At 41.0% G+C, this 27,136-nt stretch overlaps 1 protein-coding gene across 1 annotated transcript in view; it reads right to left on the reverse strand.

The window, feature by feature from the left end:
- Window positions 1–12,408, reverse strand: part of KIZ (kizuna centrosomal protein) — a 132,568-nt gene extending 120,160 nt beyond the window's left edge. Inside the window, 1 exon segment of the mRNA XM_049774332.1 lies at window positions 12,275–12,408. Coding sequence (XP_049630289.1) covers window positions 12,275–12,363 — 89 coding nt within the window. The 5' untranslated portion in view covers window positions 12,364–12,408.
- Window positions 12,409–27,136: the final 14,728 nt, after the last annotated feature.

Consider the following 27,136-nt stretch of genomic DNA (forward strand, 5'->3'; position numbering starts at 1 on the left):
AGTTGCTTTCCTCTGCCCTTAATCGGGCAAGTCTGGGCAGACCCATGTGAAAAAGAAAGGATACAGTCCTACGATGTGGCCTGACCTTTCACTTAGTGAAGACCAGGTTCTCTCCTCAATTCACAATTCTTTTTTTTTTTTAAACCCCAGCAGCACTCAGGGGTTACTACTGGCTCTGCACTCAGAAATCGCTCCTCGCAGGCTCAGGGGATCATATGGGATGCCAGGAATCGAATCCAGGTCCGCCCTGGCAAGGCAAATGCCCTACTGCAGTGCTATTGCCCCGGTCCATCTTGGGCCTTGTTTTAAATTGGGTTCTTCTGAAGCAGACACTGATGCTTGAGCAAGGAGATGGGGAAACTAAGTACCAGAAAAGATGGAAGTAACCAAAGCAAAGGGGCTGTGGGTTAAACAGGAAGACATTAACAAACCAAGAAGAGTATGCAGGAGGGGGGAAGGAGGATAAAAAAAAAAGTGTGTTTGCCTGACCCCTAGCCAGCCTGAGTGGCCTGTCTGGACTTTGAAGAGCCACTTCTTCATTGGCCTTCATGTCACCAGTCATTCAGCCCTAGGGACATACACAAACTAAAAATCATCTTTAAATACAATCAGGTGGGCCCGGAGAGATAGCACAGCAGCATTTGCCTTGCAAGCAGCCGATCCAGGATCAAAGGTGGTTGGTTTGAATCCCAGTGTCCCATTTGGTCCCCCGTGCCTGCCAGGAGCTATTTCTGAGCAGACAGTCAGGAGTAACCCCTGAGCAACACCGGGTGTGGCCCCAAAACAAAACAAAACAAAACAAACAAAAAAAATACAATCAGGTACATCAAGTGGTTACAGTGGCCATGCTGACACCAAAAACATTACAGAAACTAATGTCTCTATGTATTAATACTAATACTCTATTCTATCTACCCCACACACTCTAAGGGCCAGTGGAAAACTACAGGGTCTTTTACCTTTATCAAAGCCCTGGTACCTAAATGGGAGGAATCAGAACCATACCTGCCCCACTAAATTACCATTACAGGTAATGACAATAGAGGGTAAAATAATTTTAGTGTAAAATAACAAGTTGGATCACTACTCAAACAATAAGGAATCTAGAGCACAACTATCAGTCAATCACTAAACTTAAAGGGCAATGAGAATACAAAAGGAATTCAGTTGCACTGGCAGACAGGGCCAGAAGTCCAGGCAAAATTCTCAGGCCCTGTTGAAGAGGACCTTCAATCACTACTCCACGCAAGGCAATTAGGCAATACGAAAAAAAGAAATTTAATAACTCAAATAATTGGTTCAAATATAAAAGAATCCATACAAATGGAATTGAAGGATTAAAAGTATACAAGAGCAAGTCACAGCATCAGAATTTTGAATATGGCAGTTTTTTTACCCACTTTTCTGTTCTTGGACACTTGGGCTGTGTCTAGATTTTAGTTATTGTGAATGAACAGAGAGTGTGGATGTCTTTTCTGAAGTTTTTGTGTCCTTGAAAGAAATTCAATTGACAGATCATATGAAAGTTTATGACAGTATCCACTGTTTTCCAAAAAGGCTAGAGAGGTCAACATTCCACCCACAATGCCTGAGAGCTCCTTTACCCCCTACATCCCCATCAACACTGTTTTTAATCTTTATGATTAAAACCAGTTTATATCACTGGTGCAAGGTGATATCTCACTGCTATTTTGATTTGCATTTCCCTGATGATGAAAGATGCAGACCATTTTTTTCTTCCTATACCTTCCAGCCATTCATATCTCTTCTCTGAGGAAGTTTCTGTTCATCTCTTCCCCAATCCCCCCAGTTTTTGATGGTATTATTTTCCTTGGAAAATTCTCCCAGTGCTTATATACCTTGGATATTAACCCTTTGTCAGATAAGTGGCAGAAAGTAGAGTGGATTTTTTTCATTCTTTTCATTTTCATTCTTTTTTTTTTTTTTTTTTTTTTTTGTGGTTTTTGGGTCACGCCCGGCAGTGCTCAGGGGTTATTCCTGGCTCCAGGCTCAGAAATTGCTCCTGGCAGGCACGGGGGACCATATGGGGCACCGGGATTCGAACCGATGACCTCCTGCATGAAAGGCAAACGCCTTACCTCCATGCTATCTCTCCGGCCCCCATCATTTTCATTCTTATCATTTTTTTTATGGTATAGATGTTTCATGGTTTGATGTAGTCCTATTTGTTTAGCTTTGCTTTTGTTTGCCTGGACAATGGCATTAAAGCACTGAAGATACCTCTAGATTCAATGTCATGAAACCTCTAAAAGAAACATCAAAACACTTGGAAGGTTGGGAAAACCTCCAACACTCGGAAACTGAGCAAAACACTGCTAAATAATACCTTGATCAAAAAGGAAATCAAGGAAAAAATGAAATCATTCCTTGAAACTAATGAGAATGTAAAAATAAGATAATAGAATCTATGGAAGAGATCAAAACTGTACTAAGGAATAAATTTATAGCAGTACAGGCAGTCCTAAATTAGGAAAAAAGAAAATGCTCAAATCAACAACATAATACACATTTGAAAATCTGGAAACAACAAACAACTCCAAAATGTATTGAAGGAATAAAATTAATTAAAAAAATAAAATTAGGGGCCAGAGAGATAGCATGGAGGTAAGGTGTTTGCCTTGCATACAGAAGGACAGTGGTTCAAATCCCAGCATCCCATATGGTCCCCAGAGCCTGCCAGGAGTGATTCTTAGCATAGAGCCAGAAGTAACCCCTGAGCACTACCGGGTGTGACCCCAAAACCAAAATAAATAAATAAATAAATTAAATTAAATCAGAAATCAATAATATATAAAGGAAGAGAAAAATACAGTCAATGAAACCAAGAGCTGGTTCTTCTACAGAATAAACAAGATAGATAAACCCTTACCTAGGTCCAAAAGGAAAAAAGATAGTTCCTAAATAAATCAGAGATGAAAAAAGAGAAATTGCAGCAGACCCATCAGAAATATAAGATATTTTGGCAGGTTCCTCTGAATAACATTATAGCATAGAGCTGCATAACCTAGAAAAAATAGATTTTAGAATCATGTAATCTAAGGGCTGGAGCGATAGCTTAGCGGTAGAGTGTTTGCCTTGCATGTGGTTGACCCAGTTTGATCCCCGGCATCCCTTACGGTACCTTGAGCCTGCCAGGACTAACCCGAGTGCCGCCAGATGTGGCTCCAAAACAAAAACAAAACAGTATCATGTAATCTACCAAAACAGAACAAGTAGGAAGTAGAAAACCTGAACAGCCAATAGCAAGCAAATAAATTAAAATAGTAAAGAACTTCCTCAAAACCAAATTTAGTGGTCCAAATGGGTTCCCTGATGACTTCTATCAAAACTTCAGAGAAGACTTTAGTCCTTAAGTTCTCCCAAAATATTGAAGAGACGAGAATCCTTCCTAACCCCTGCTATAAAGCTAATATTACCCAAAGTAGAGATACTAATAGAAAAATTAAGACCAATTTTGTTGATGAACAATACAAAAACCCCTAAAAAATTTTAACAAACTATATACAATAGCATATTTAAATAAAATCATACACCACAATCAAGTGGGAATCATTTCAGGGATGCAAGGATGGTCTAATCACAAACAAATTAATATGCAACATATACAAAAAACATATGATTATATCAATTGATACAGAAAAAAAATCTTTTTTTTTTTTATTGAAAAGAACCCCCACTGGGATCACAAAGAAAGTCCCTGGGTAGACAATCCAGTATGCCTAGAAAATCCAGCAGGTCCCATGACAGCATGTTTCGTGGGCAGGGTCTCCCTGTCTTTTGTTTTTGTTTTGTTTTGTTTTTTAAGAAAGAAAAGGCATCACATAGTTGACATAATTGATCATCAGAAAAATCTTTAGACAAGATTCAAATTCCAAACATGATAAATACCACAATAAAAACAGGATGGATGAAGCTTCCTTAAATAATAGCCATCTAGAACGAACTCACAATCAGCATTGTTCTCAATGGTTAAAAACTAAAAGTACTTCCTCTGAGATCAGGAACAAGGGATATCTATTGTCTCTGTTTTTACTCAATGTAATATTATAAGTCCTACCTATAGCAATCAAGTAAGAAATCAAAGAACACAAATTGAAAAAAACGTCAAATTATCGCTATTTTCAGATTAACATGAAAGACCCTAAAAAGTCCATGATAAAGCTCCTAAAAACAATAAACCAATATATTAAAGTGGCTGGCTACAAAATCAATACACAAAAGCCTAATGTGGTTTTTTTGTTTTGTTTTGAGGACACACCTGGCTTCTCTCACAGGTTACTCCTGGCTCTGTGCTCAGAAATCACTACTGGTAGGCACAAGGGACCATATGGATGCTGGGATTTGAAACACTGTCCATCCTGGTTTGCTACATGTAAGGCAAACGCTCCACCACTATGCTGTCTCTCTGGCCCAGCCTATTGTATTTCTATATATAAATAACAAAGCTAGAAGAGAAAATACCCAAATAATTCTATTGCATTCAAATAGCACCCAAAAATAACAAGTTTCTAGGAATCAACTTAATAGAAGAGGTGAAGTAGCTATGCCATGAAAACTATAACCCACTTGAGAAAGAGATAGAAAATAAAAAAATATTCCCTGTTCATGAATTGAAAAAAAAATTGCCAAAATGACCTTACCTAAATTATATATATTCAAGACAATCCTAAACTAAATTCAGATGATAATCTTCAATAACTTTAAAAAAGTCAATAATAAAGATAAATAGAATCTTAAGATACCCCAAATAGCCTATACCCTCGATGGCGAACCTGTGGTACGCATGCCAACTGTGGCACAAGAAGGCTTTGCAGCTGGCCCACAGGAATGTCCGCAACTAAGATATGCAGCTTGGTGGGAGGCGAATTTGCCAGCTCACCTGGCAACAGGGCCGGACTGGCCACTGGGAGGATCGGGTATTGTACAGCAGTTTGGGCAATTGGGCTCAAAAAGGTTAACCATCACTGGCCTATAACACACTAAAAAGACACTAGGAGGTATTTATTTAACTTGAAACTTGAATTTAATAAAGCACAGTGATCAAAACAGCACGGTCTTGAATTGAACTCTAATTGTTTAGGCTTGAGTACCCAAGACAAATACCCAGATCTATGGCTAACAAATTTTTGACAAAGGAACTGGGGCATGAAATAGAATAAAGATAGTTTAAAAATAACCTCTTCGGGCCCAGAGAGATAGCACAGCGGCGTTTGCCTTGCAAGCAGCCAATCCAGGACCAAAGGTGATTGGTTCGAATCCCAGTGTCCCACATGGTCCCCCATGCCTGCCAGGAGCTATTTCTGAGCAGACAGCCAGGAGTAACCCCTGAGCACCGCCGGGTGTGACCCAAACCCCCCCCCCCAAAATAAAAATAACCTCTTCAATGAACTGTGCTGGGAAAACTGAATAACCACACGTAAAAAAAATGAAGCTGAATCTATAGCCCATATCTTACAATAAAGTCAGTCCTCTTTGAAATGAAGCAGAATGCATCAATATTTTAACCTCAAAGTTATGTCCAATGATATGATTCTATTAGCAATGGCAACAAAATAAGAAATAAGCAGATGGGATTATATCAAATTAAAGAGGTTCTGTATGGCAGGAAACATGAGCTAAATCTAAAAGGCACCCAATTCAATGGGAAAAAAAGTTTACACTCAGCACATCAGACTAAAGGATTGTTATCCAAGATAAAGTACTCACAAAAATCAACAAAAATAAATCCTATACAACCCCTATAGACCCTATTAAAAAAATAAGGAGAGGAAACAAAAAGTGTTTTGTTTTGGTTATATTGCAACTTTTATATATGCTTAAACTTATTTCAAATCCATGTTTTTTTTTTGTTTTGTTTTGTTTTGTTTTTGTCAGGTATTGGAAATACCTGACAGTGTTCAGGGGTCATTTCTAGCTCTGTACTCAGGAATAAAGCCTAGTGGGTTCTGGGGACCAAACAGAATGCCAGGAATTGAACTTGTATTGGTAGTGTGCAAGACAAGTGCTTCACTGTACTATTGATTCTGCCCTCAAAATAATTTTTAGGGCCTGGAGAGATAGCACAGCGGTGTTTGCCTTGCAAGCAGCCAACCCAGGACCAAAGGTGGTTGGTTCGAATCCCGGTATCCCATATGGTCCCCCGTGCCTGCCAGGAGCTATTTCTGAGCAGACAGCCAGGAGTAACCCCTGAGCACCGCCAGGTGTGACCCAAAAACCAAAAAAAAAAAAAAAAAATAATAATAATAATAATAATAATAATAATTTTTAATAGTTCTAGTCAAAAGAACCAGTGTTTCTTTGGTAACTCATTGCCTCCTAAGCAGAAAGTTATTTTTGGTTAACAAACATAAAAAATCTTTGTTCCTGCTCTGTCTTTAGTAGACAGATATCTCTTGACACTCATGACATTGCAAAACCACAATCATTTCTTGAGGGCCTGAGAGAAAGCATAGGGTTCAGGAGTACATGATTTATTTATACAGGGCCCTGGTTCAATCTCTGGCATCAAATGGCCTCCCAAGCACTACTGGGTTTTACCCTGGTGATTCCAAGGATCACAAGGTTTGAGTATTACTTCCTAATCAATTTTCCAGGACCTGAATTGTCAAAACTGGTTGGCTAAGTATCACCAGGATTGTCCTAGGCCTTCTAAACAGTTTGCGAGATCTGCCAAATACAAAACACTTCTTGGTCCTCTCTGCCAAGGAAAAGAAAGCCAAGCTCATTAGGCCATTATTTTTTTAAATAATTTTTTTTTTGGTTTTTTGGGTCACACCCGGCATCGCTCAGGGGTTACTCCTGGCTCTATGCTCAGAAATCGCTCCTGGCAGGCTCGGGGGACCATATGGGACGCAGGGATTTGAACCAATGACCTTCTGCATGAAAGGCAAACGCCTTACCCTCCATGCTATCTCTCCGGCCCCTCATTAGGCCATTTTAACTTTTTCATCAGCACTGTGTTTCTGAATTCTATCTTTCTGTATTTGCTTTAAAATTAAGATTTAAAATTATATTGTTACTTCATAGAGAAAGGTATATTCAAAGGACTATCTTTCAATTCCTACCTATCAACTCTTTCAGAATCAGAATAAAACACTCAGGCCTGGGTTACATACCTTTTGTCAAATATCTCAGTCACCCTGAACCTTTCTGACATTTACACAATAAGTGAGATGCCATAATTTACTTTTCTCCTCCTAAGTCATTTGTTACTCTTTTATCTCAGTATCATCTTCAGTTTTACTCAACTAATTGCTCAGTGTCAGTGTCTTCAATACTATGATGCCTCACTCTAAATCAATACTAACTTAAAAAGGTAAGGAAGGGGCCAGAGCTACAGCACAGCAGTAGGGCGTTTGCCCTGCACACGGAAGATCCAGGACGGACCTTGGATCGATCCCTAGAGTCCCATATGATCCCCCAAGCCAGGAGCGATTTCTGAGTGCATAGCCAGGAGTAACCCCTGAGCATCACAGGGTGTGGCCCCCCCCCCAAAAAAAAAGAAAATTAAAAAGAAAAAAAAAAGGACAGATGCATGGGCCTTTCAAATGGATTTTTTTTTTTTTTTTTGGTTTTTGGGCCACACCTGGCGGTGCTCAGGGGTTACTTCTGGCTGTCTGCTCAGAAATAGCTCTTGGCAGGCACGGGGGATCATATGGGACACCGGGATTCGAACCAACCACCTTAGGTCCTGGATCGGCTGCTTGCAAGGCAAACACTGCTGTGCTATATCTCCGGGCTCTCAAATGGATATTTTTATATAAACTGTGATACTCAATTCTACTTACAAGTTCCTACTATGCTTGTGATACTATGCACGCATGACTGACTTTCACCACAGGCAGAGAAAAATTGTATACAAAATAAAAAAAAATTCTGAATATAAAATTATAACTGTGCTACTACAATTTGGATTAGAAAAATACCAATTACCAAAAAAATATCTAGTTATTAATTCAGCTATCGCTAAAGAAAATAAAAAAGAAAAATTATTTTCTATCTTACACTTTCTGGACATTTTTGAACTGGTAACTCAACTGTACTACCTAGGAGATAGTTCAAAGGGCTGAAGTACATGCCTGGCATGCAGAGGCCCAGGTTCAATTTTTGGCACCACATGGTCCTTCAGCACCAATAGGGTGGGCTTGATATTAGGCAGGAACAGCACTGGGCAGGGATGGAATATTCCTGGAAGTAGCTCAGGGCACAGCTGCAGAGACTGTCTCCAGCTCACAAAAGACTGCAGTTGGCAAACAATGGTCCTTGTGAGCATGGGGACTAGTTACAAAATAAAGTATAAAAATGCAGCTTTCAACGTTTTTACCTCAAGCTCTCAGGGATGGATGGAGAATTGGGTTGGGGAAAGCTGTTTCCTTATTTTACTTAATACTGGGCCAGGGAGCAGTACGTATATAAGGCACTTGTCTTGCACATGAGTTATCTTAGTTCAATTCCCAGTACTACACAAATATAATTTCAACAGCCTTCCCTATCTTACTAATTAAAGCATTAAGAATTAAACATAAGGGGCCAGAGAGATAGCATGGAGGTAAGGCGTTTGTTTGCCTTTCATGCAGAAGGTTGGTGGTTCGAATCCCGGCATCCCATATGGTCCCCTGAGCCTGCCAGGAGCGATTTCTGAGCATAGAGCCAGGAGTAACCCCTGAGCGCTGCCAGGTGTGACCCAAAAACCAAAAAAAGGGGGGGGGGGGCAGAGAGGTGGCACTAGAGGTAAGGTGTCTGCCTTGCAAGCGCTAGCCAAGGAAGGACCGTGGTTTAATCCCCAGCATCCCATATGGTCCCCCCAAGCCAGGGGCAATTTCTGAGCGCTTAGCCAGGAGTAACCCCTAAGCATCAAATGGGTGTGGCCAAAAAAAAAATTAAACATAAGAAGGTTAGTAACTGGGCCGGAGCGATAGCACTGCGGTAGGGCATTTGCCGTGCACTCAGCTGATCCAGGACAGACCTTGGTTTAATTCCCAGTGTTCCATACAGTCCCCCAAGCCAGGAGGGATTTCTGAGCACATAGCCAGGAGTAACCCCTGAGCGTCACAGGGCATGGCCCAAAAAGCCAAAAAAAAACCAAGGTTAGTAACTATTGTACTTGCTATTATACCATAAGGATTATAAATACCCAGGAATTCCTAGCACAGGAAGCAAAACCTCATATTTAGTTGTAAGGTATGGCACAGGAACAAGTTAACATTTTGGGGTTTTGTTTTGGTTTTGGTTTTTGGGTCACGCTCAGCGGCACTCAGGTTCTGTGCTCAGAAATCGCTCAGAATTGCTCTGTGTGCAGGCATGCAAGGAGGACCAATTGGAATGTCGGGATTCGAACCAATGTCTGTCCTGGGTCAGCCGGCAAGGCAAATGCCCTACCGCTGCGCTATCTCACCGGCCCCTACTTAACATTTTAAAATTAGACCCTGGAGAGGGGCTCAAGAGATTGTCCAGTGGCTACAGTAACTTGCCTTGCATGTGGCTAAACCAGACTCAAGCTTGGCATGCCATATCGTTCCCCAAGACCCATAGCCTCCCCCAAGCACTGCCAAGTCTGTTCCCCCAAAACAACACAAAAAGAAATGAAAGATATGAGATCATGGACTAATTAATAGGAACTTTAATTATACAAAAGTATTAAGATGTATAAAAAGCACCACCTAAGTCTTTTAATAAGAGGTATGTGTAGACAATTAATACTGTCTTTAAAATAATCAGTTGGCTGAAAATTAGTCATTATTTAGTGATAATGAGATCTACTGGATTCTACATAGATATTCATAACTCCTGGACACCAGCTGGTTGACTTGGGATGTCTTTTATTTATTTGATATATATGCATGTGTTTCTCCATCTCAAGGAAGGGAATAGGAACTAAAGATACTGTTAAATATGGTTCCTTTCCCAGGATCTAAAGAGTTGTATTACATAAATTAGGGATAGGTTATTAAATATTTGGAGAAGTTGGAAGGCACTGTAAGTAGTGATTGTTTTAAGTTAAGGTGAGGAGTCCATTCGGGTAAGTGCATGTAAGTATGTGAGAAAGACAGTAAGATATAAAAAAGGGGGGCCGAAGAGATAGCATGGAGGTAAGGCATTTGCCTTTCATGCAGAAGGTCATCGGTTCGAATCCCGGCGTCCCATATTTCTGAGCATGGAGCCAGGAATAACCCCTGAGCACTGCCGGGTGTGACCCAAAAATCACACATACACACACAAAAAAAGATATAAAAAAGGATTAAAGTATAGTGAAATGTGGTGAGGATAATTAGATCAGTTTATATGCTTTCTAAATATTTGACTAAAATTGAATCTATATTATCTGATGATGAAAGTAATTTCTTTTCAAAACTACTACTAATTTCTGTCTTTACCATATATGCAATAATGTTGCCACTTTCTAATTGTCACAGTTCTCTTCTTAAATGACTTAAATGACTTTACAACTTTCAGAACTCACAGAACATTTGATCAAGATACAAAAATCAAGTTCCTTTCTTGTTCTACAAGATGATTACCAGCTCCACTTAGTTTATTTAACAAAATCATAATTCAACTATCTTTTTTTTTTCTTTTTGGGCCACACCCTGTGATGCTCTGGGGTTACTCCTGGCTATGTGCTCAGAAATTGCTTCTGGCTTAGGGGACCATATGGGATGCCTGGGAATCGAACTTCGGTCTATTCTGGGCAGGCAAATGCCCTACCACTGTGCTATCGCTCCAGCCCTGGTAACAATCTATTTTTTATGGGCTTCTTCATAGCAAATTGCTTTATTGCTTTCTCTAACTGTTCTTAAGACACACTTCAATGGCCAAAAGACACATGAATAAATGCTCCATGTCACTAATTATAGGGAGATGCAAATCAAAAGAACAATGAGGTATCATCTCACACCACAGAGACTGGCACACATCACAAAGAACAAGAGCAATCAGTGCTGGTGGGGATGTGGAGAGAAAGGAACTCTCGTTCATTGCTGGTGGGAATGCCATCTAGTCCAGCCTTTATGGAAAACAATATGGAGATTCCTCAAAACACAGGAAATTGAGCTCCCATAAGATCCAGCCATACCACTCCTAGAGATATACCCTAGAAACACAAAAACACAATTCAAAAATCCCTTCCTCAAACCTATATTCATGCAGCAGTATTTACAATAGCCAGACTCTGGAAACAACCAAAATGCCCTTCAACAGATGAATGGCTAAAGAAAATGTAATACAGATAAACAATGGAATATTATGCAGCCATCAGGAGAGACAAAATCATGAAATTTTCCTATACATGGATGTACATGGAATCTATTATGCTAAGTGAAATAAGTCAGAGGGAGAGAGATAGACACAGAATAGTCTCACTCATCTATGGGTTTTAAGAAAAATTAAAGACATTATTGTAATAAGGCCCAGACACAACAGAGTTAAGGGCTGGAAGGGCCAGAAGGACTAGCTCACAATTTGAAGCTCACCACAAAGAGTGGTGAAAGCTGTTAGGGAAATAATTACACTATCAATTAGCATGACAATGTTAAAGAATGAGAGAAGTAGAATGCCTGTCTGGAATACAGGCATGGGTTCTGGAGGGGGGTGGGCATTGGTGGTGGGAATTTTGCCCTGAAGGGGGGTATTCTGTTTATGACTGAAAACCAACTACAATCATGCTTGTAATCATGGTGCTTAAATAAAGATATTATTGATATGTTTTTAAAAAAAATAAAAGACACATCGCTAATAGCTATTTTCAGTGTCTCCCATCTCATCTAGGCATCAGGAACATTTTGGAAGCTAGAAATGTCATCTTCAGCGGGTAAATAGGGTGCAACATCAAAGTCTTCTGCATCTGAAACAGAGTAAACTATCCTACACGCCACTGTCGTTCCCGATCCCTCTCCCCAAGCCCTCCCGCCTTCATCCCCAAATCTGTCCTCACAAGAGGCAGCGCGGCTGTCAAAAGTAGGATGACAATTCGAAGACGGGGCGTGTCACGGGAGGCGACAGCTAGGTCCCAGGGTCTCGAGGAGAGTGACAGGCGGTGGAACTCCAGGACTCTTAAGCTCCTGGGCAGATTCAGTTCCACGGCCCCGTTCTGCACCCCGGTGGGGGGCGCTCCAACCTACGGACCCTCTTGGGGTCCCAGAAACGGGGCGGGCCTCATCGGGCCAGAGAGGAACCACCGTAGGAGCAAAGAGAGGAAGAAACGCCAGCGGACCCGCGGCGCGCGCGGACTCCCAGCTCCCACCCGGGTAGGCCGTACCTTTCCCTCAGCCCGTGCTGGAGGCGGCCCAGCTTCTCGTAGTAGTCGGGGCTCGCCAGGGGCGCGGACGGCACCGAGGCCGGGCGCATGCTGCTATACTGCCGCCACCACTAGAACTCCAGACTGGGTAGCCACTGCGCGGCGAAGTCGTCCCGGGCGACCGCCCCACCATGCACCGCGGGTAAACAAGGCGCTGTGGGCGGGGCGAGGAGGAGCTCAGCGAATGGGCGGGCAGGAGGCCTACAAGGGGGCGGGGTTGAGCGGAGCGGGCAGGCCCTGTGGGCGTAGCTCAGGAAATCTTAACCGGGAACTCGCCTAGGCGCTCTGGGCTGGGCGCCTGCCGCCTTTTCTCGCCTCCACTTTCTTCTGAATTCTCGCGGGAAAAGACCCTGTCAGGCTTTTTCCTCACCCCGGGGAGCAGGGACTGTGCAGAATTCTTCGCGTCTTTCTTTTTTTGTCTTTGGCATCTCGGCGTTTATAAAAGTGCTTTAGTTTTGTCAAGTAGACTCTCCACTCCTCCCGCCACCTCTCCTGCCTCTTCTTCCCAGCAGCTACCATACTAAGCTTATGGGCCTACCCGCACTTAAAAACAAAACACCTTACAAAAGTGACCAAATTCCTAATGGTAAACAACGGTACTTATTCCAGAGTAGAGCAATCCCTCAACATCCTCATTGATCTAATATAGTTTATGTTGCAGGCCTCAGTTCTGGTTGGAAAATAAGGGCAAGTTACTCATTAATTTCTTTGGAAACAGGCATTTGTGCAAACCTCACTCTATAGACGAAGACCCTGGAGAGTCCTTCAGCAGAGAATTTAAGACGAAAATGCCTGAACTCAAATCCCCTCTTCCTGCCCAATGAGCTTCTGCAAATTCTACCTTTGAAACTCGGAGTTCCTTGCTGATAAAAATCGGAGAAGCTGTTATTATAGCATTCACACTGATTAGGAAAAAATTTCTTTTTTTGTTTTGTTTTGTTTTGTTTTGTTTTTGGGCCACACCCGGCGGTGCTCAGGGGAGACTCCTGGCTGTCTGCTCAGAAATAGCTCCTGGCAGGCACGGGGGACCATATGGGACACCGGGATTAAACCAACCACCTTTGGTCCTAGATCGGCTGCTTGCAAGGCAAACACCGCTGTGCTATCTCTCCGGGCCCCGGGAAAAATTTCTTAAATGGTTTTAGGTCTTTTATATTTTAAACTTCTCTTTTTCAAAGACTGCCCCATTTTAAAATTCTAGCCTGCAAACAGAAACCCCTGCCAGAAGAGTGGGGAGCCACAGAGACAAGAGGCCTCAGACACTTAGAAAGAGGCCTCAGACAGTTAGCTTGAGTTACGATAAGCAAGTTCTGTTCTCACAACTCCCAAGGATAGCAAGCCTGGGAGATAAAGACTTGGGCATGTGGGATCAAGGCCCGTTTATACTTACTATTATGTTATAGCTGCCACTTTAAGTGAGTTTTAAGTTTTATAGGATATATGTATATCAAGAAGTTAAGTTAGCCGTTAAGTATTTCTTGTATTATTGCTAATAATTATAAGCCTAGAGTGATTTCAGCAGTACCAACCAGAGGGGGCTCTCGGCCCCAGAAAGCTCAACTCTCATGCTTCTAAGGCTGACGTATGTGCCACTCTGTGCAAAGGAATAACAATTAGCTACATTTGAACCTTGAGTTTTAGTGATCCCCTTTCTTCTCTTTCTTCTCTAATAAGGCCAGGTTGTTCCCATCCTGGCCCACTGTGATAAGCTGACACCTGCAATATGTAACACTGGGTTGATAAGTTTTAATAACCATCTCTTTGTTCATTGAATATGTTTCTTTCTTCTAAGTTATGATGTAAAAATGCACAAACTGCGCCTGTGCCTGTAAGAAATGATGACACTGTTCCTTTAAGAAATGATCTATATAAACCTTGCTCAAACAAAGCTTGAGGTCTTTGCTTTGGGATATGTCCCAGGGCACTGACCCTGGATCCAGAATAAAATCTCATCTGTGCTCTTGCATAGTCTCTAAGTCATTCCTTGGAACTCTCGGGGCGCCCTGAGGATGGGGATTTTTCCCAGACCCTAACAACATATGTATACATACATACATACACACACACACACACACACACACACACACACACCTGTGTGGTGGTGAGAAAAGAAAACTGCACACTTCAGTTGTATGGCTTGTGTGGGATGTGCACTTGGTTGAGGCACAAGGAATTCCTAGTGACAGCAATTCATGGATGCACCAGGCTTGTGGAGGGTGGCAGGAATCAAACATGCACCACTCCATGCCTTTTGTTGTTGTTATTCGTTTGTTTTGAGGTCCTGTCTTTTCTATTTTTTTGTTTGTTTGTTTGTTTGTTTGTTTTTGGCAGCGCTCTGGGGTTACTCCTGGCTCTATGCTCAGAAATCTCTCCTGGCAGGTTCAGCGGACCATATGGGATGCCGGGATTCGAACCACCAACCTTCTGCACGCAAGGCAAACGCCTTACCTCCATGCTATCTCTCCGGTGTCCTGTGGTTTCTAATACTTTTAATGATAAAATTTTATCCATAGCACAGTCCCTCACCACATATCAACCCAAATGTCCACTTTCCCCACCATTTTCCCAGGTCGCCCCTCTTCAAGTTACCCCTTCACCTATTCTGTAGTAAACTTCCTACTAGGATTATATCTCAGTTTCTGTTGCCTTTGGGCACTTGTTATTCTCCCCTACCATGTTTCTTTATATCCCCCAAATAAAGATTTCATTTTATATCTATTCTTCTAATACTAACTTTCTTCAGTATATTCTATAGATCCATCCACCTAGCAGCAAATTGCATGATCTCATTTTTTATTATAGCTGAGTAGTATTCTATTACGTACTATATTTTCTTTATCCAGCCCTCTGTTATTGGATACTTTGGTTGTTTACAGACATTGGCTAGTGTGAGCAGTGCTGCAATGATTGTCAGGGTGCAAATGTTATTTCTGAATAGATAATAAAGCTATCCTTTTGGTCAAAAAACCTGATATTTTAAAAATCTTTAATTGAATTACTATAAGAAACACAGTTACAAGTTGTTCGTTGAGGTTCAGAATACAATGTCCAACACCCTTCATCAGTGCACATTTCCCACCACCAATGTCCCCAGTTTGCCTCTGACCTTCTCCCTCCCAACACCCCTGTCTCTGTGGCAGACATTTTTCTTACCTCTTCCTTTTTTCTTTAGACACTGTGGTTTGTAATATTGTTACTGAAGGGATATCATGAATATCACTTTATCTCTTTTTGTTTGTTTTGGAGTCACACCGAGCAGAGCTTAGGGGTTACAACTGGCTCTGACTTGAGCTCAGAAATTATCCTCCAGTATAAAATAGCAAACTAAGAGTTTACCTTTCTTAATCTAGTAGTGGACAGTCATATGCACCATTAGTGATTCTATAGTCAATGTCACATATTGGGAAGTTTGTCCTTTAAAGAGACTCTTTGAACTTTTCTTGCAAAATTAGTTTCAAGAATATAAATTTCCTAAACTGTTGATTTATCAGGAAGCTCTGTATCTCTCTCAAATCTGAATGATAATCTAGCTGGATAGGATATTCTTGGTGAAGTGTTCATTTCATGGACGTTTTGTACTATATTTCTCCATGCTCTTCTGGCTTAGGAAAGAGAAAAATATTGAAACTAGAAAGATCAAAGAAGGAAATAAAATCATATACAAAAGAACTTCCTTAAGATTCACAGAGGAACTATTTGGATGGATGTAGAGTGAAGTCATGCTGAGTGAAATTAACTGAGGGAGAGGGGCAGAATGATGTTCTCATATGAGGAATATAAAGAAACTTTTTTTTTTTTTTGGTTTTTGGGCCACACCCGGCGATGCTCAGGGGTTACTCCTGGCTGTCTGCTCAGAAATAGCTCCTGGCAGGCACGGGGGACCATATGGGACACAGGGATTCGAACCAACCACCTTTGGTCCTGGATCAGCTCCTTGCAAGGTAAACGCTGCTGTGCTATCTCTCCGGGCCCATAACGAAACTTTTTTTTTCTTTTTTTTTTTAATATAATTTTTATTTTGATCATAGTGGCTTACATTTTGTTGACAATAACATTTTGGGTACATATTTATATAAAATCAGGGGGGATTCCCATCACCAGATTGTCCTCCCTACACCTCCATTTTGTCCTACCTCCCATTTCCTCTTCCCTCCCCCTCAGGGCGGCTAGAATATGTGGTCCCCTCTGTATCTAACTTACTACTTAGTAGTCTTGCATCAGTTTGGTCTTGATGCCTCCCTTATTTCCCCCTCTAAGTGGAGGCAGGGCTAGCTAGTTCATGTTGCGTGGTTTTGCCCGAAAAAGAAAAAATAAATAAACTGGGGTAAGAGTCTAATACCCCAAAAATGGGCAGAATCCTTCTAGAGGCTCTCATCATCGATTTGGAAAATGAAGGAGAAAAAGAAGGTGAAACACTCCACCAGTACCAAAAGAAGTATCAAGTATCCAGTGAGGACTCTAGCTATATCGATAAGCACCACAAAAAACAGATAAAAAAAACAAAACAAAACAAACAAAAACAAACAAACAAACAAAAAAACACGCCATGCTCTTGAAATAAGAAACATGGCATAGCACATAACGAAAGAAAAGAAAGGAAGAGAAAAAAAAATAAGAATAATTGGGGACAACAATTTCAATAGTCACATCCAAACAGAGAAATCGACCAAAATAGCTAGGCATAAAGAAACTTTTTAAGGGAATAACAAAGTGGCAATAGAAACAGGAGCAGGAAAATTGTTCTTCAGTGAGGAGCTTGCCACTAGGATCAGGGATAAATTAGGAAAGGACACTAAAACAATGGTGGAGGGTAAGTGCCTCCTCTAGAGACAGGCTGGGGAGCAGGAAGGAAAGTGGAGACTTTGGTGGAAGAAAATAGTCATTGATGAAGGATTGATGTTGTAATATTGTAAGCATGAAACTTTGAAACTGTACAATTCACAGTGATTTTTAAAGAACATGTTTAAAAGTAATAATTTAAATAGATTCAGAGCAGATTTACCAAGACATCCTATGATCCCCAAAATTGTGGGATATAATTGAAAATGGGACAGGCAATCTTTTTTGGGTTTTTTTTTTTTTGGGGGGAGGGGGGGTGCTCAGGAGTTACTTCTGGCTCTGTGCTCAGGAATCATGCCTAGTGAGCTCTGAGGACCATATAGAATATCGGGGATCAAACACAAGTCAGCCACCTGCAAGGCAAGCACCCTAACCACTATGTTATCGCTCCAGCTGGCGACTTCATTTTGAAGACAGGCAATCTATCACTGGACTATCACTAGACTATCTCTTGCCTCCCAGCACCAGTTCTATTTTTTCCTTTTTGTTTTGGGACCACATCTAGTAGTGCAAACTACTTGACTTTATGCTCAAGAATCATTCCTGGCTTTACTAAGGGGAGCACATATGATGCTGAGAATTGAACCCAGGTCAATTGTGTGCAAGGCAAGTGTCTTAAGCCCCTATATTATCTCTCCAGCCCCCAAGCACCAGATTATGTGTTTCTTGGTTTTGGGGGTCATATCCAAAAATGCTCAGGCAATATTCCTGAATACTCCTGAGTACACCCAGGATTTAACTCCTGATGATGCTTAGGGGACAATATGGGATACCTGGAATCAAACCCTGGTTGTCCACATGCAAGGCAAGCATTCTATCTACTGTGCAATATCTAGGTTATCAATATTCCATCCCCATTTCTTGTCTTTCCTAGCTATGTGCTTTTGCTCAAGTTCTTCTGTTTGGAAGGTCCTTTCAACTCTCCTACTATTAATCCTAATTACTCACAACAGGATGCTGAAGATCAAATGTAGGTCAGTTGTGTGTAAGGAACTATACTATTGCTCCAGCCCCAAAGCAACAGTCTTTAATCATCATCTTTTCCACCAACTTAGGAGGAAAGCTACAGTTTCTTTTCAAAATTTCTTTTTGTGCGCGGTGGCACAAGGGGTAAGGCAGATGCCTTACCCATGCTAGCCTAGGACAGACCACGATTCAATCCCCTGGTGTCCCATATGGTCCCCCAAACCAGGAGCATTTTCTGAGTGCATAGCCAGGAGTAACCAACCCCTGAATGCCACCGGGTGTGGCCAAAACATTTTTTTTCTTTTGTTTCTTTTTGTTTTGTTTTGTTTGGAGGTCACACCAGTGGTGCTCAGATCTTACTTTTGATTCTGGGTTCTGAGCTCACTCAGCAAACTGGGGTTTGGGGTTCCATATGAGGTTCTGGGATTGAACCCTAGGGCAGCCGCATGCAAGGCACCCTCTCTGTGGTACTACTCACTGGCCCCTCTCCGGTTTCTTTAGTCTCTTATTCTTCACTTATTTTAATTGTTTTTGATCATTAGTTGTGCTTAATTATGTATAAAATATGAATTAAATTACTCAACTGATCATCTGTAAAAATTATGGATCATAAAATAATTAAAAATGTAAATTATTGGTCCATAGTACAAACTTATGGGGTCAGGAAGTTAGTGCAAAGAAATGAATCAAATTACAGAGTCCTTGAAGGAGATTTCTAGTACAGATAAGCTCCCTAGAATCTCAGGAGCAATCTTGAAGGCCCTTAAAGGCCCATGACCAAACAGCATCCTATATTTGACCTCAGTACTGAACCATCTATCCAAGTGTCACTGCAAATGCCCTCCAAATAAAGAAAAATGAATATAAAGTATATTGTTTCTAAGGCTTCCCATCAGTTTTCTAGATCCAGGACAAGGACCTAAAAGAGAAAGAATGAACATCCTCATTTATATTTCCAAATGTTTTAAATTATACATCAAAGTAATAAACTCTAAATCAAATAGTCTTTCTCCTGCCTTGGTTCATGTGCCTTCACCAGAACCTGGTCAGCTCAATGTCCTTTTTTTTTGGGGGGGGGGGGTCACACCTGGCAGCGCTCAGTGGTTACTCCTGGCTCTATGCTCAGAAATCACTCCTAGCAGGCTTGGGGGACCATATGGGATGCAGGGATTCGAACCACCATCCTTCTGCGTCTAAGGCTAACGCCTTAGCACTGTGTTATCTCTCCAGTCCCAGCACAATGACCTTTTATTTCTCAGGCTCCTTCAAGCCCAGCCCTCTCTTTCCCACTTCAGTGTAAGTAAGGAAAATGCCTCTTCCTGGCTCCACCTAGTCTCCACTTAATCCAGCCCTGTTTTACTTCAGAGTCATCATCTACTCTCCTTGGTTGTCACATGAATACAAGTGTAGTTTTTGCAGAAATGACCTAAAAACTCTTCTCTGAGTAGACAGACACATGGCCAACAGACATAAAAAATGTTCATCGTCACTTACCATTAGGGAAATCCAAATCAAGACAGTAATGAGATATCATTTTATAGCAGTGATGATGGCACATATCAAAAATACTGGGAACAATCTCTGTTGGCAGGGATGTGATGAGAAAGGAACTCTCCTCCATTGCTCGTGGAAAAGTTGCCTGGTCCATCCCCTATGGAAAACAGTACAGAAGGTTCTCACTAAACTCAAAATTGAGCTGCCATATGACCCAACAATTCCTCTTTTGGGTATCTATCCCCAGGACAGAAAAACATTCAAAAGGTTATGCACACTGCTATTCATCACAGCACTCAATACAATAGCTAAGACTTGAAATCAACCTAGTTGTCCAACAACAGAAAATATCTTGACAAATATTCTAATCTGTTCATTTTCCATTTGAATATGCCTGCTAATATGACCTAATGTTTATGTTCACAGATAACATTGGAAAAGGCAACAGCATCCCATAGACTCCTGCTACAGTGCTCATTCATTGAGTATGTTATTGCAATTTATTTTTAATTCAAAATAGTTTACTATTATATCATAATGCCCATAATTTCAGTTTTCTTTCAGGAAAGGAACCTGGATACTCAGACCTATTAGACAATACTTCATGGTGCAGACGTCTTTTACAGTGCTCATTACCATATTGCTTAGTATTCCACACTTGAAAATTATAATTGTTTTAAAAATGCTCTATGAACAATCTAACCCAGAAACCCTTTCTTCAGTAAAGTTAATCCTCACCAAAGATGATTTTCCTAGAAAATAGAAAACCTTTACATCTAACTTGCTGGATTTATATTTTTTTAGGCGTTCTGACCCATTCAACCTGGGTCAGTTTTTCAACTGCAAACTATGGATTGATCTTCAGTGTGTGTGTGTGTGTGTGTGTGTGTGTGTGTGTGTGTGTGTGTGACTGTATGTGCTGGCCACCTCTATTTCTGTCTAATGTCCACCTGTAATGTACATAATGTCTGTCTTTGTTGTATATAGTCCTTCCTTCCACCTCCCCCACTTACCACCTTATGAATCCTTTCCTTTCCTATCCTTTTTTGTTTTTGTTTTGATTTTTTGGACCAAACCCATTGACGCTCAGGGATTACTCCTGGCTATGTGCTCAGAAATTGCTCCTGGCTTGGGGGAACCACATGGGATGCTGGGGGGATCGAACCCGGTCCATCCTAGGCTAGTGCTTGCAAGGCAGATGCCTTACCTCTAGTGCCACCACTCTGGCCCCGTTTCCTATTCTTTCACTGTCTCAACCCAAACTGTTATTTTTCCCTATTTAACCCTTTTTCCTTTTTACCTTCAGTTCTTTTTGTTTGTTTGTTTGTTTGTTTGTTTGTTTGGGGGGGGCCACAACCGGTGACACTCGGGTTACTCCTGGCTAAGCACTCAAAAATCGCTCCTGGCTTGGGGGACCATATGGGACCCCGGGGAGATCGAACTGCAGTCCGTCCTAGGCTAGCGCCAGCTAGGCAAACGCCTTACTGCTCCATGTCACTGCTCTGGCCCCTACCCTTAGTTCTTAACTCTTCAGGAATCCCAAAGCAAAAAGAGATTCCAAGCCCTCCTTGCCGCGGCCCAGGAAGAAGCTGCCACTTCCACTGCTGCTGATTTACTCTTGGCAGCATCTTTTCTCCCACCTCCCTTTGCTGTGGACTGTTGCTTGCTACCAAATTCAGTTTTATAGAAACCCCCTGCTCTAAGACATTTCTTGATCCATGACTGCTGGGAACTGTGTTTCAGACTCCACAAGACTATGTCACAAGATTAAGCTGTGCTCTAGATTTTATCCCCCCACCACCACTATTTCAAAAGACTTAAAGGAGATATGTATATTTCCTTCATATATATTTTTAAATGTATTTCCTTTTTGTTTTGTTTTTTGTGCCACACCCGGGACACTCAAGGGTTACTCCTGGCTATGTGCTCAGAAATCGCTCCTGGCTTGGGGGGACAATATGGGACATTGGGGGGATCAAACCTTGGTCTGTCCTAGGTTAGCACATGCAAGGCAAACACCCTACCACTTCCATCACCACTCTGGCCCCTAAATGTGTTTTCTTTTCTTTTTTTTTTTTTTTTTTTTGGTTTTTGGGTCACACCCGGCGGTGCTCAGGGGTTACTCCTGGCTGTCTGCTCAGAAATAGCTCCTGGCAGGCACGGGGGACCTTATGGGACACCGGGATTCGAACCAACCACCTTTGGTCCTGGATTGGCTGCTTGAAAGGCAAATGCCACTGTGCTATCTCTCTGGGCCCAAATGTATTTTCTTAATAGATATAATTCTTATTGTGTATTTCCTTATATAGATGCAGTTTTCCCCATCGCTTTTTTGAAATTGTTTAGTAGGAATTTCTAGTAGATAAGTTTTTCTAGTTTTCTGAATTTATGTTAGAACCAGGTTTTAGGGATTGTTTAGCTTGTTATTTTTGCCCCTATATGCACCAGTAGTATCATGTGGCATTGTTTCTTTTTGCATAGGCACATTAAAATGGGGAAATCTTAAATATAGAAAGAAGTTCTTATCTAATATGGATAGGAACTCATAAATTTTATATTGCAGGGGACCTTTCATCCTGAACATTTGTCACAGTTGATTTAGGCTTAAGTTGATGGGACATTGATTGTTCACCTCTGAACCTTGGATCCCATCTGTGGAACTGGCACGGTTTTCTGCACTAGCACCAGGCAAGGCCCTAATGCTGCCCTGGCACTGACTTGATCCAAAGTGAGTTTATACAACACCATGACTTGAAAACAGCAACAACTTGCTTTCAGGGATATTTCCCTGCCTCAACACCTAACAGTGAGATGAACCCAGAAGACACTCTGTGAAACCCTGACTTTGACATAGAATCTAAGCAAAAACCAAGATCTCAACTTACAGAAACCTGACTGTGACAACTGGGATTTAAGAGAACTTTTACTGGGATCATGAAGAAAGATTTTGGGGTTAGACATCTTAGTATACCTGGAGTCTGTAGTTGTTCTTATTGGCAAGATACTTCATGAGTAGTATCTCCCTATTTTTAGGCTAACGGTTTTTCCTTTCTATTTTCCCCAACTTTTGCTGCACCTATGCAAAAACACTGCCATACCCCCTTTCTTCTTTTTAATATTTTTATTTTTTATCTTTTAGATAGATACTCCTTCCTTTTTCAGAGAACCTTTGGTACACAGATTACTTTGTTTTTGCCAAATATTTGTGCATTTTTCTATAAAATTAAGAAAAAAAGAAAGGGGCCGGGCGGTGGCGCTGGAGGTAAGGTGCCTGCCTTGCCTGCGCTAGCCTAGGACGGACCACGGTTCGATCCCCTGGCGTCCCATATGGTCCCCCAAGAAGCCAGGAGCAACTTCTGAGCACATAGCCAGGAGTAACCCCTGAGCATCACAGGGTGTGGCCGAAAAACCAAAAAAAAAAAAAAAAGAAAAAAAGAAAGGATGGGGTCAGGGGCCAGGAGGTCTCAGGTGCATTGGTGGAAAATAAAAGGACAACTAATGTATAAGCCAAAGTCAACAACAATAGAATCAACAATAGAAATCTAAACTTTGGGGCTGGAGAGACAGCATGGAGGTAAAGCGTTTGCCTTTCATGCAGAAGGACGGTGGTTCGAATCCCAGCATTTCATATGGTTCCCTCTGCCTGGCAGGGGCGATCTCTGAGCATAGAGCCAGGAGGAACCCCTGAGTACTTCTGGATGTGACCCAAAAACAAAAAAAAAAAAAAAGAAAAGAAAAGAAAAGAAAAATGAAATCTAAACTTTAACAATCTAAACTTAAATGGGCCTGTTATATTTGCAGGCCAGGGGCAAAGGGTAGTGGTATAATATGTACTCTGGGATCATTGGTAGAGGAAGGTCAACACTAGTGGTGAAGTGATCCTGATTTCTCTGTATATCTGAAATTCTACTATCAAGAACTTCATAGATAAAATCACATTTAAAAATTTAATAAAACAAAAGAAAGGGTCTGAAAAGAGAAAAGGCACCTCTATAGCTGGATCAGTTACTGTCAGGGGTTAAGGGTAGCAGAAGGAGATGTGAGTGGCCTTTTGACAGGTATGGTCTTGGTTCAGGGTTTTTCTCAGCTTATGTGGAATGTCATGACTGGACAAGGAAAACACTTTGGGAGTGTGCTAAGGGCTTATTTTTGGTCTGTGATCAGGGCTCAGTGTTGGTGATGGCTAGTAGACCATAAGTATCACTGTGGCATAGAATAGAGATAAACAAGTATCTTAGTCTCTGTATTATCTCTACAGGCAACATTATTAATATATAAAAACAGGAAAAGAACCCATTTGCCTAATCTCTAAAGGCAATATTGATATTGCTTTTATTTAGATGTTTTATAAAATTTGTGTACAATGGGGCCAGAGAGATAGCACAGCAGGTAGGGCTTTTGCCTTGCAGTCTGCTAACCTTGGTTTGATCCTTGAAATCCCATATGGTCCTCTGAGCCCACCAGGAATGATTCCTGAGTGCAGAGCCAGGAATAACCCCTGAGCACTAAGAGGTGTGATGCACCCGCCCGCCCGGATTATTTTGTACCACATTAATTCTACAATAGGCACAGAGGATCCTCATTGATTTTAACATAAAGCTTTTACTATGAACCTGGCAAAATAATGTATGTTTTTAGGATATTTTATTTATCTTCAAACAGATTTGCCTATTATTGTTTGCTTTTGTTTGTTTTGAGGGTGTATAAATAAGGCAATGCTCAGAGTTTATTCCTGGCTCTGTGCTCAGGGTTCTCTCATGGCAGTACTTGCAAGCCTATAATGCAATGCCAAGGACTGAATTGTGGTTGACTACATGCAAGAGAGCTTATCTGCTATACTATTTCTTTAGCCTTGAAATTCGGACTTTTTTTTTCCAAGATCTCTAATTATAGAAGACTGACTTTGACAACTATGACTGAGAACTTTTCCTGGGATATAAAGAAAGACCTTGGGGTTTGTCAACTAAAATGCCTGAAGCCTGTAGTTGGTCTCATGACAGTATGCTTTAAGGGTGGAGACACCCTGTATCTCTTAGGCCAAGGGAATTTCCTTTCTAATTTCCCCAAGTTTTACTGCACTTATGCACACACACACACACACACACACATACACACACACACACACAATACACACACACAATTACCACATATGCTCCATTTATTATTTCTTCTTTTTTTATTTTAATTTTATTTATAGCTTCTATATAGGGACTCCCACCTTTATTTTTACAGAACCATAGAACATGAATCATCTTGTTCTACCTCATATTTCTATTTTTCCTACAAATTGAGAAAAGAAAAAAAAAAAGGTGGATGGGACCCAGGGGCCAAGTGGTCCCAGGAGCATTGAGTAGAAATAAAAAAATTGTCAGATCCAAATACTCAAACTAAAGTTAATGACAATAGAATCAAGAGACCCAAACTATAACAAGCTATACACAAAATGGACCTGTTACACTAGCAGTCCAGGGCGCTGAGGGTGAAGGTATGAGATGCACGCTGGGAACTATGGTGGAGAGAGATCAACACTGGTGGTGGGAATGGCCCCAAGTCCTGTCACTATATGCCTAAAATACAACTGTGAAAGACACATAATTCACATTGATCTCCATAAAAAATTTTAATTTGGGGGTTTTTAATTTTGGGTGTTTTTAATTTTTAGTTTTTAGAGAAATAAAAATCACCCAAACAAGTAATACAACTAATTATATTTAGTAAATATACAGAATAAGCAGATGAATAAGTAGTCATTTAGAATCCCAAATTTCTATTAAAACATTTTAGGAGAGTCTAAAATTAAAAATAATTAAACAGGAAATAGATTACTCAAAATAAGTATAATTTGCATTCTGAGGCTGATTTATCATTGACATATGACAAGTCAAGATACAGGACCTCTTTTATGAACAATAAAATATAATAAATTAAATGAATATTTCTAGACTAAATGCTAAAATTATGCATTTTAAATGGTGACAGACTTGGGCGGGGGAATAAATGGTGACAGACTTAAATGCAGTTTTCTCTTTGAATATTTAACTTGCAGGAACTCTCTTGTTTTTAGACTCTTGTATATTAGCAGAACTGGTTTCTATAAGCAACTATGCTTTTAGATTACCTGGATCATAGTTCATCCAATGTGTCTAAACTGGGGGGCTCCTAAGAAATCACAAAATATTTTAGCTAGAAATTAGAGGGAATATAAGTACACTCCCTTATTTTGAGGAGAGAGAGGTAAAAGACTTGACCAAAATCACACCATTAATATGTAATGTTGATTATTCTAAATTTGAAGATAGGTTTCAAATGCACAGGATGCAAACAAAGTGATTCATTTCTGTAGTCATATGGATCTTATGGAGAGCCGTAGAGAATTGTTATTTTTATACCTTAAAAGTAGTTCAGTTGGGGAGTTGGAGCAGTGGCACAAGCGGCAAGGCCTTGCCTATGGTAGCCTAGGACAGACCGGGATTCGATCCCCTGGCGGCCCATGTGGTGCCCCAAGCCAGGAACGATTTCTGAGTGCATAGCCAGGAGTAATCCCTGAGCGCCACCAGGGGTGGCCCCAAAACAAAAACAAAACAAAACAAAACAAACAAAAGTAGTTCATTTGGGGCTGGAGTGATAGCACAGCAGGTAGGGTGTTTGCCTTGCACACGGGCAATCCAGGTTTGATCCCCAGTGTTCCAAATGGTCCCCGAAGCCTGCCAGGAGTAATTTCTGAGTGCAAAAGCCAGGAGTAACCTCTGAGCACCATTGGACCCCAAAACAAAAAAATAAAACCAAAATAAGTAGTTGAAATGATGAATAAAAGACTGATATTGAAAATATGTTGGAGTTAGAATTTTATGTTTTAAAATTTAAACAAGGTTGAAGAGATAATACAGCAAGATAGGTGCTTACCTCGCAAGTGGCCAACCTGGGTTTAATCCTCAGCATTTCATTTAGTCTTCCAACACTGCCAGGAGTGATTCCTGAGAGTAGAACCACACCCTGAGCACTGATGGGCATGGCCCCAAACAAACAAACAAACAAAATGAATATAAACACCAGTCAATGTATATCTGTATATACATTGTACAATGTATATCTGTATATACATTGATATATACCCTGTATATCTGTATCAATATGAGTTGGGGTATTTATTAGGTTTGTAATTTAAAATGCCACAATCTGGGTGACTGAAACAACACAAGTTTGTTTTTTTTTTGTATCACAAAATTTAAATGAGGGCCTGGAGAGATAGCACAGCGGTGTTTGCCTTGCAAGCAGCCGATCCAGGACCAAAGGTGGTTGGTTCGAATCCCGGTGTCCCATATGGTCCCCCATGCCTGCCAGGAGCTATTTCTGAGCAACACTGGGTGTGGCTCAAAAACCAAAAAAAAAAAAAATGCACATTTTTATTGTGTGTGCAAATTTCATGAAGCAAAAACAGACTTTCATTTTGTCCTGTCTTCTAAACCTAACTACTAATTTGTTGACATGTAAAATGTGCCAGATCTATAAAAGTTAAAAGGCCCA

Source organism: Suncus etruscus, chromosome 6 (genome assembly GCF_024139225.1).
Source record: "Suncus etruscus isolate mSunEtr1 chromosome 6, mSunEtr1.pri.cur, whole genome shotgun sequence".
In the NCBI taxonomy this organism is placed as follows: Eukaryota; Metazoa; Chordata; class Mammalia; order Eulipotyphla; family Soricidae; genus Suncus; species Suncus etruscus.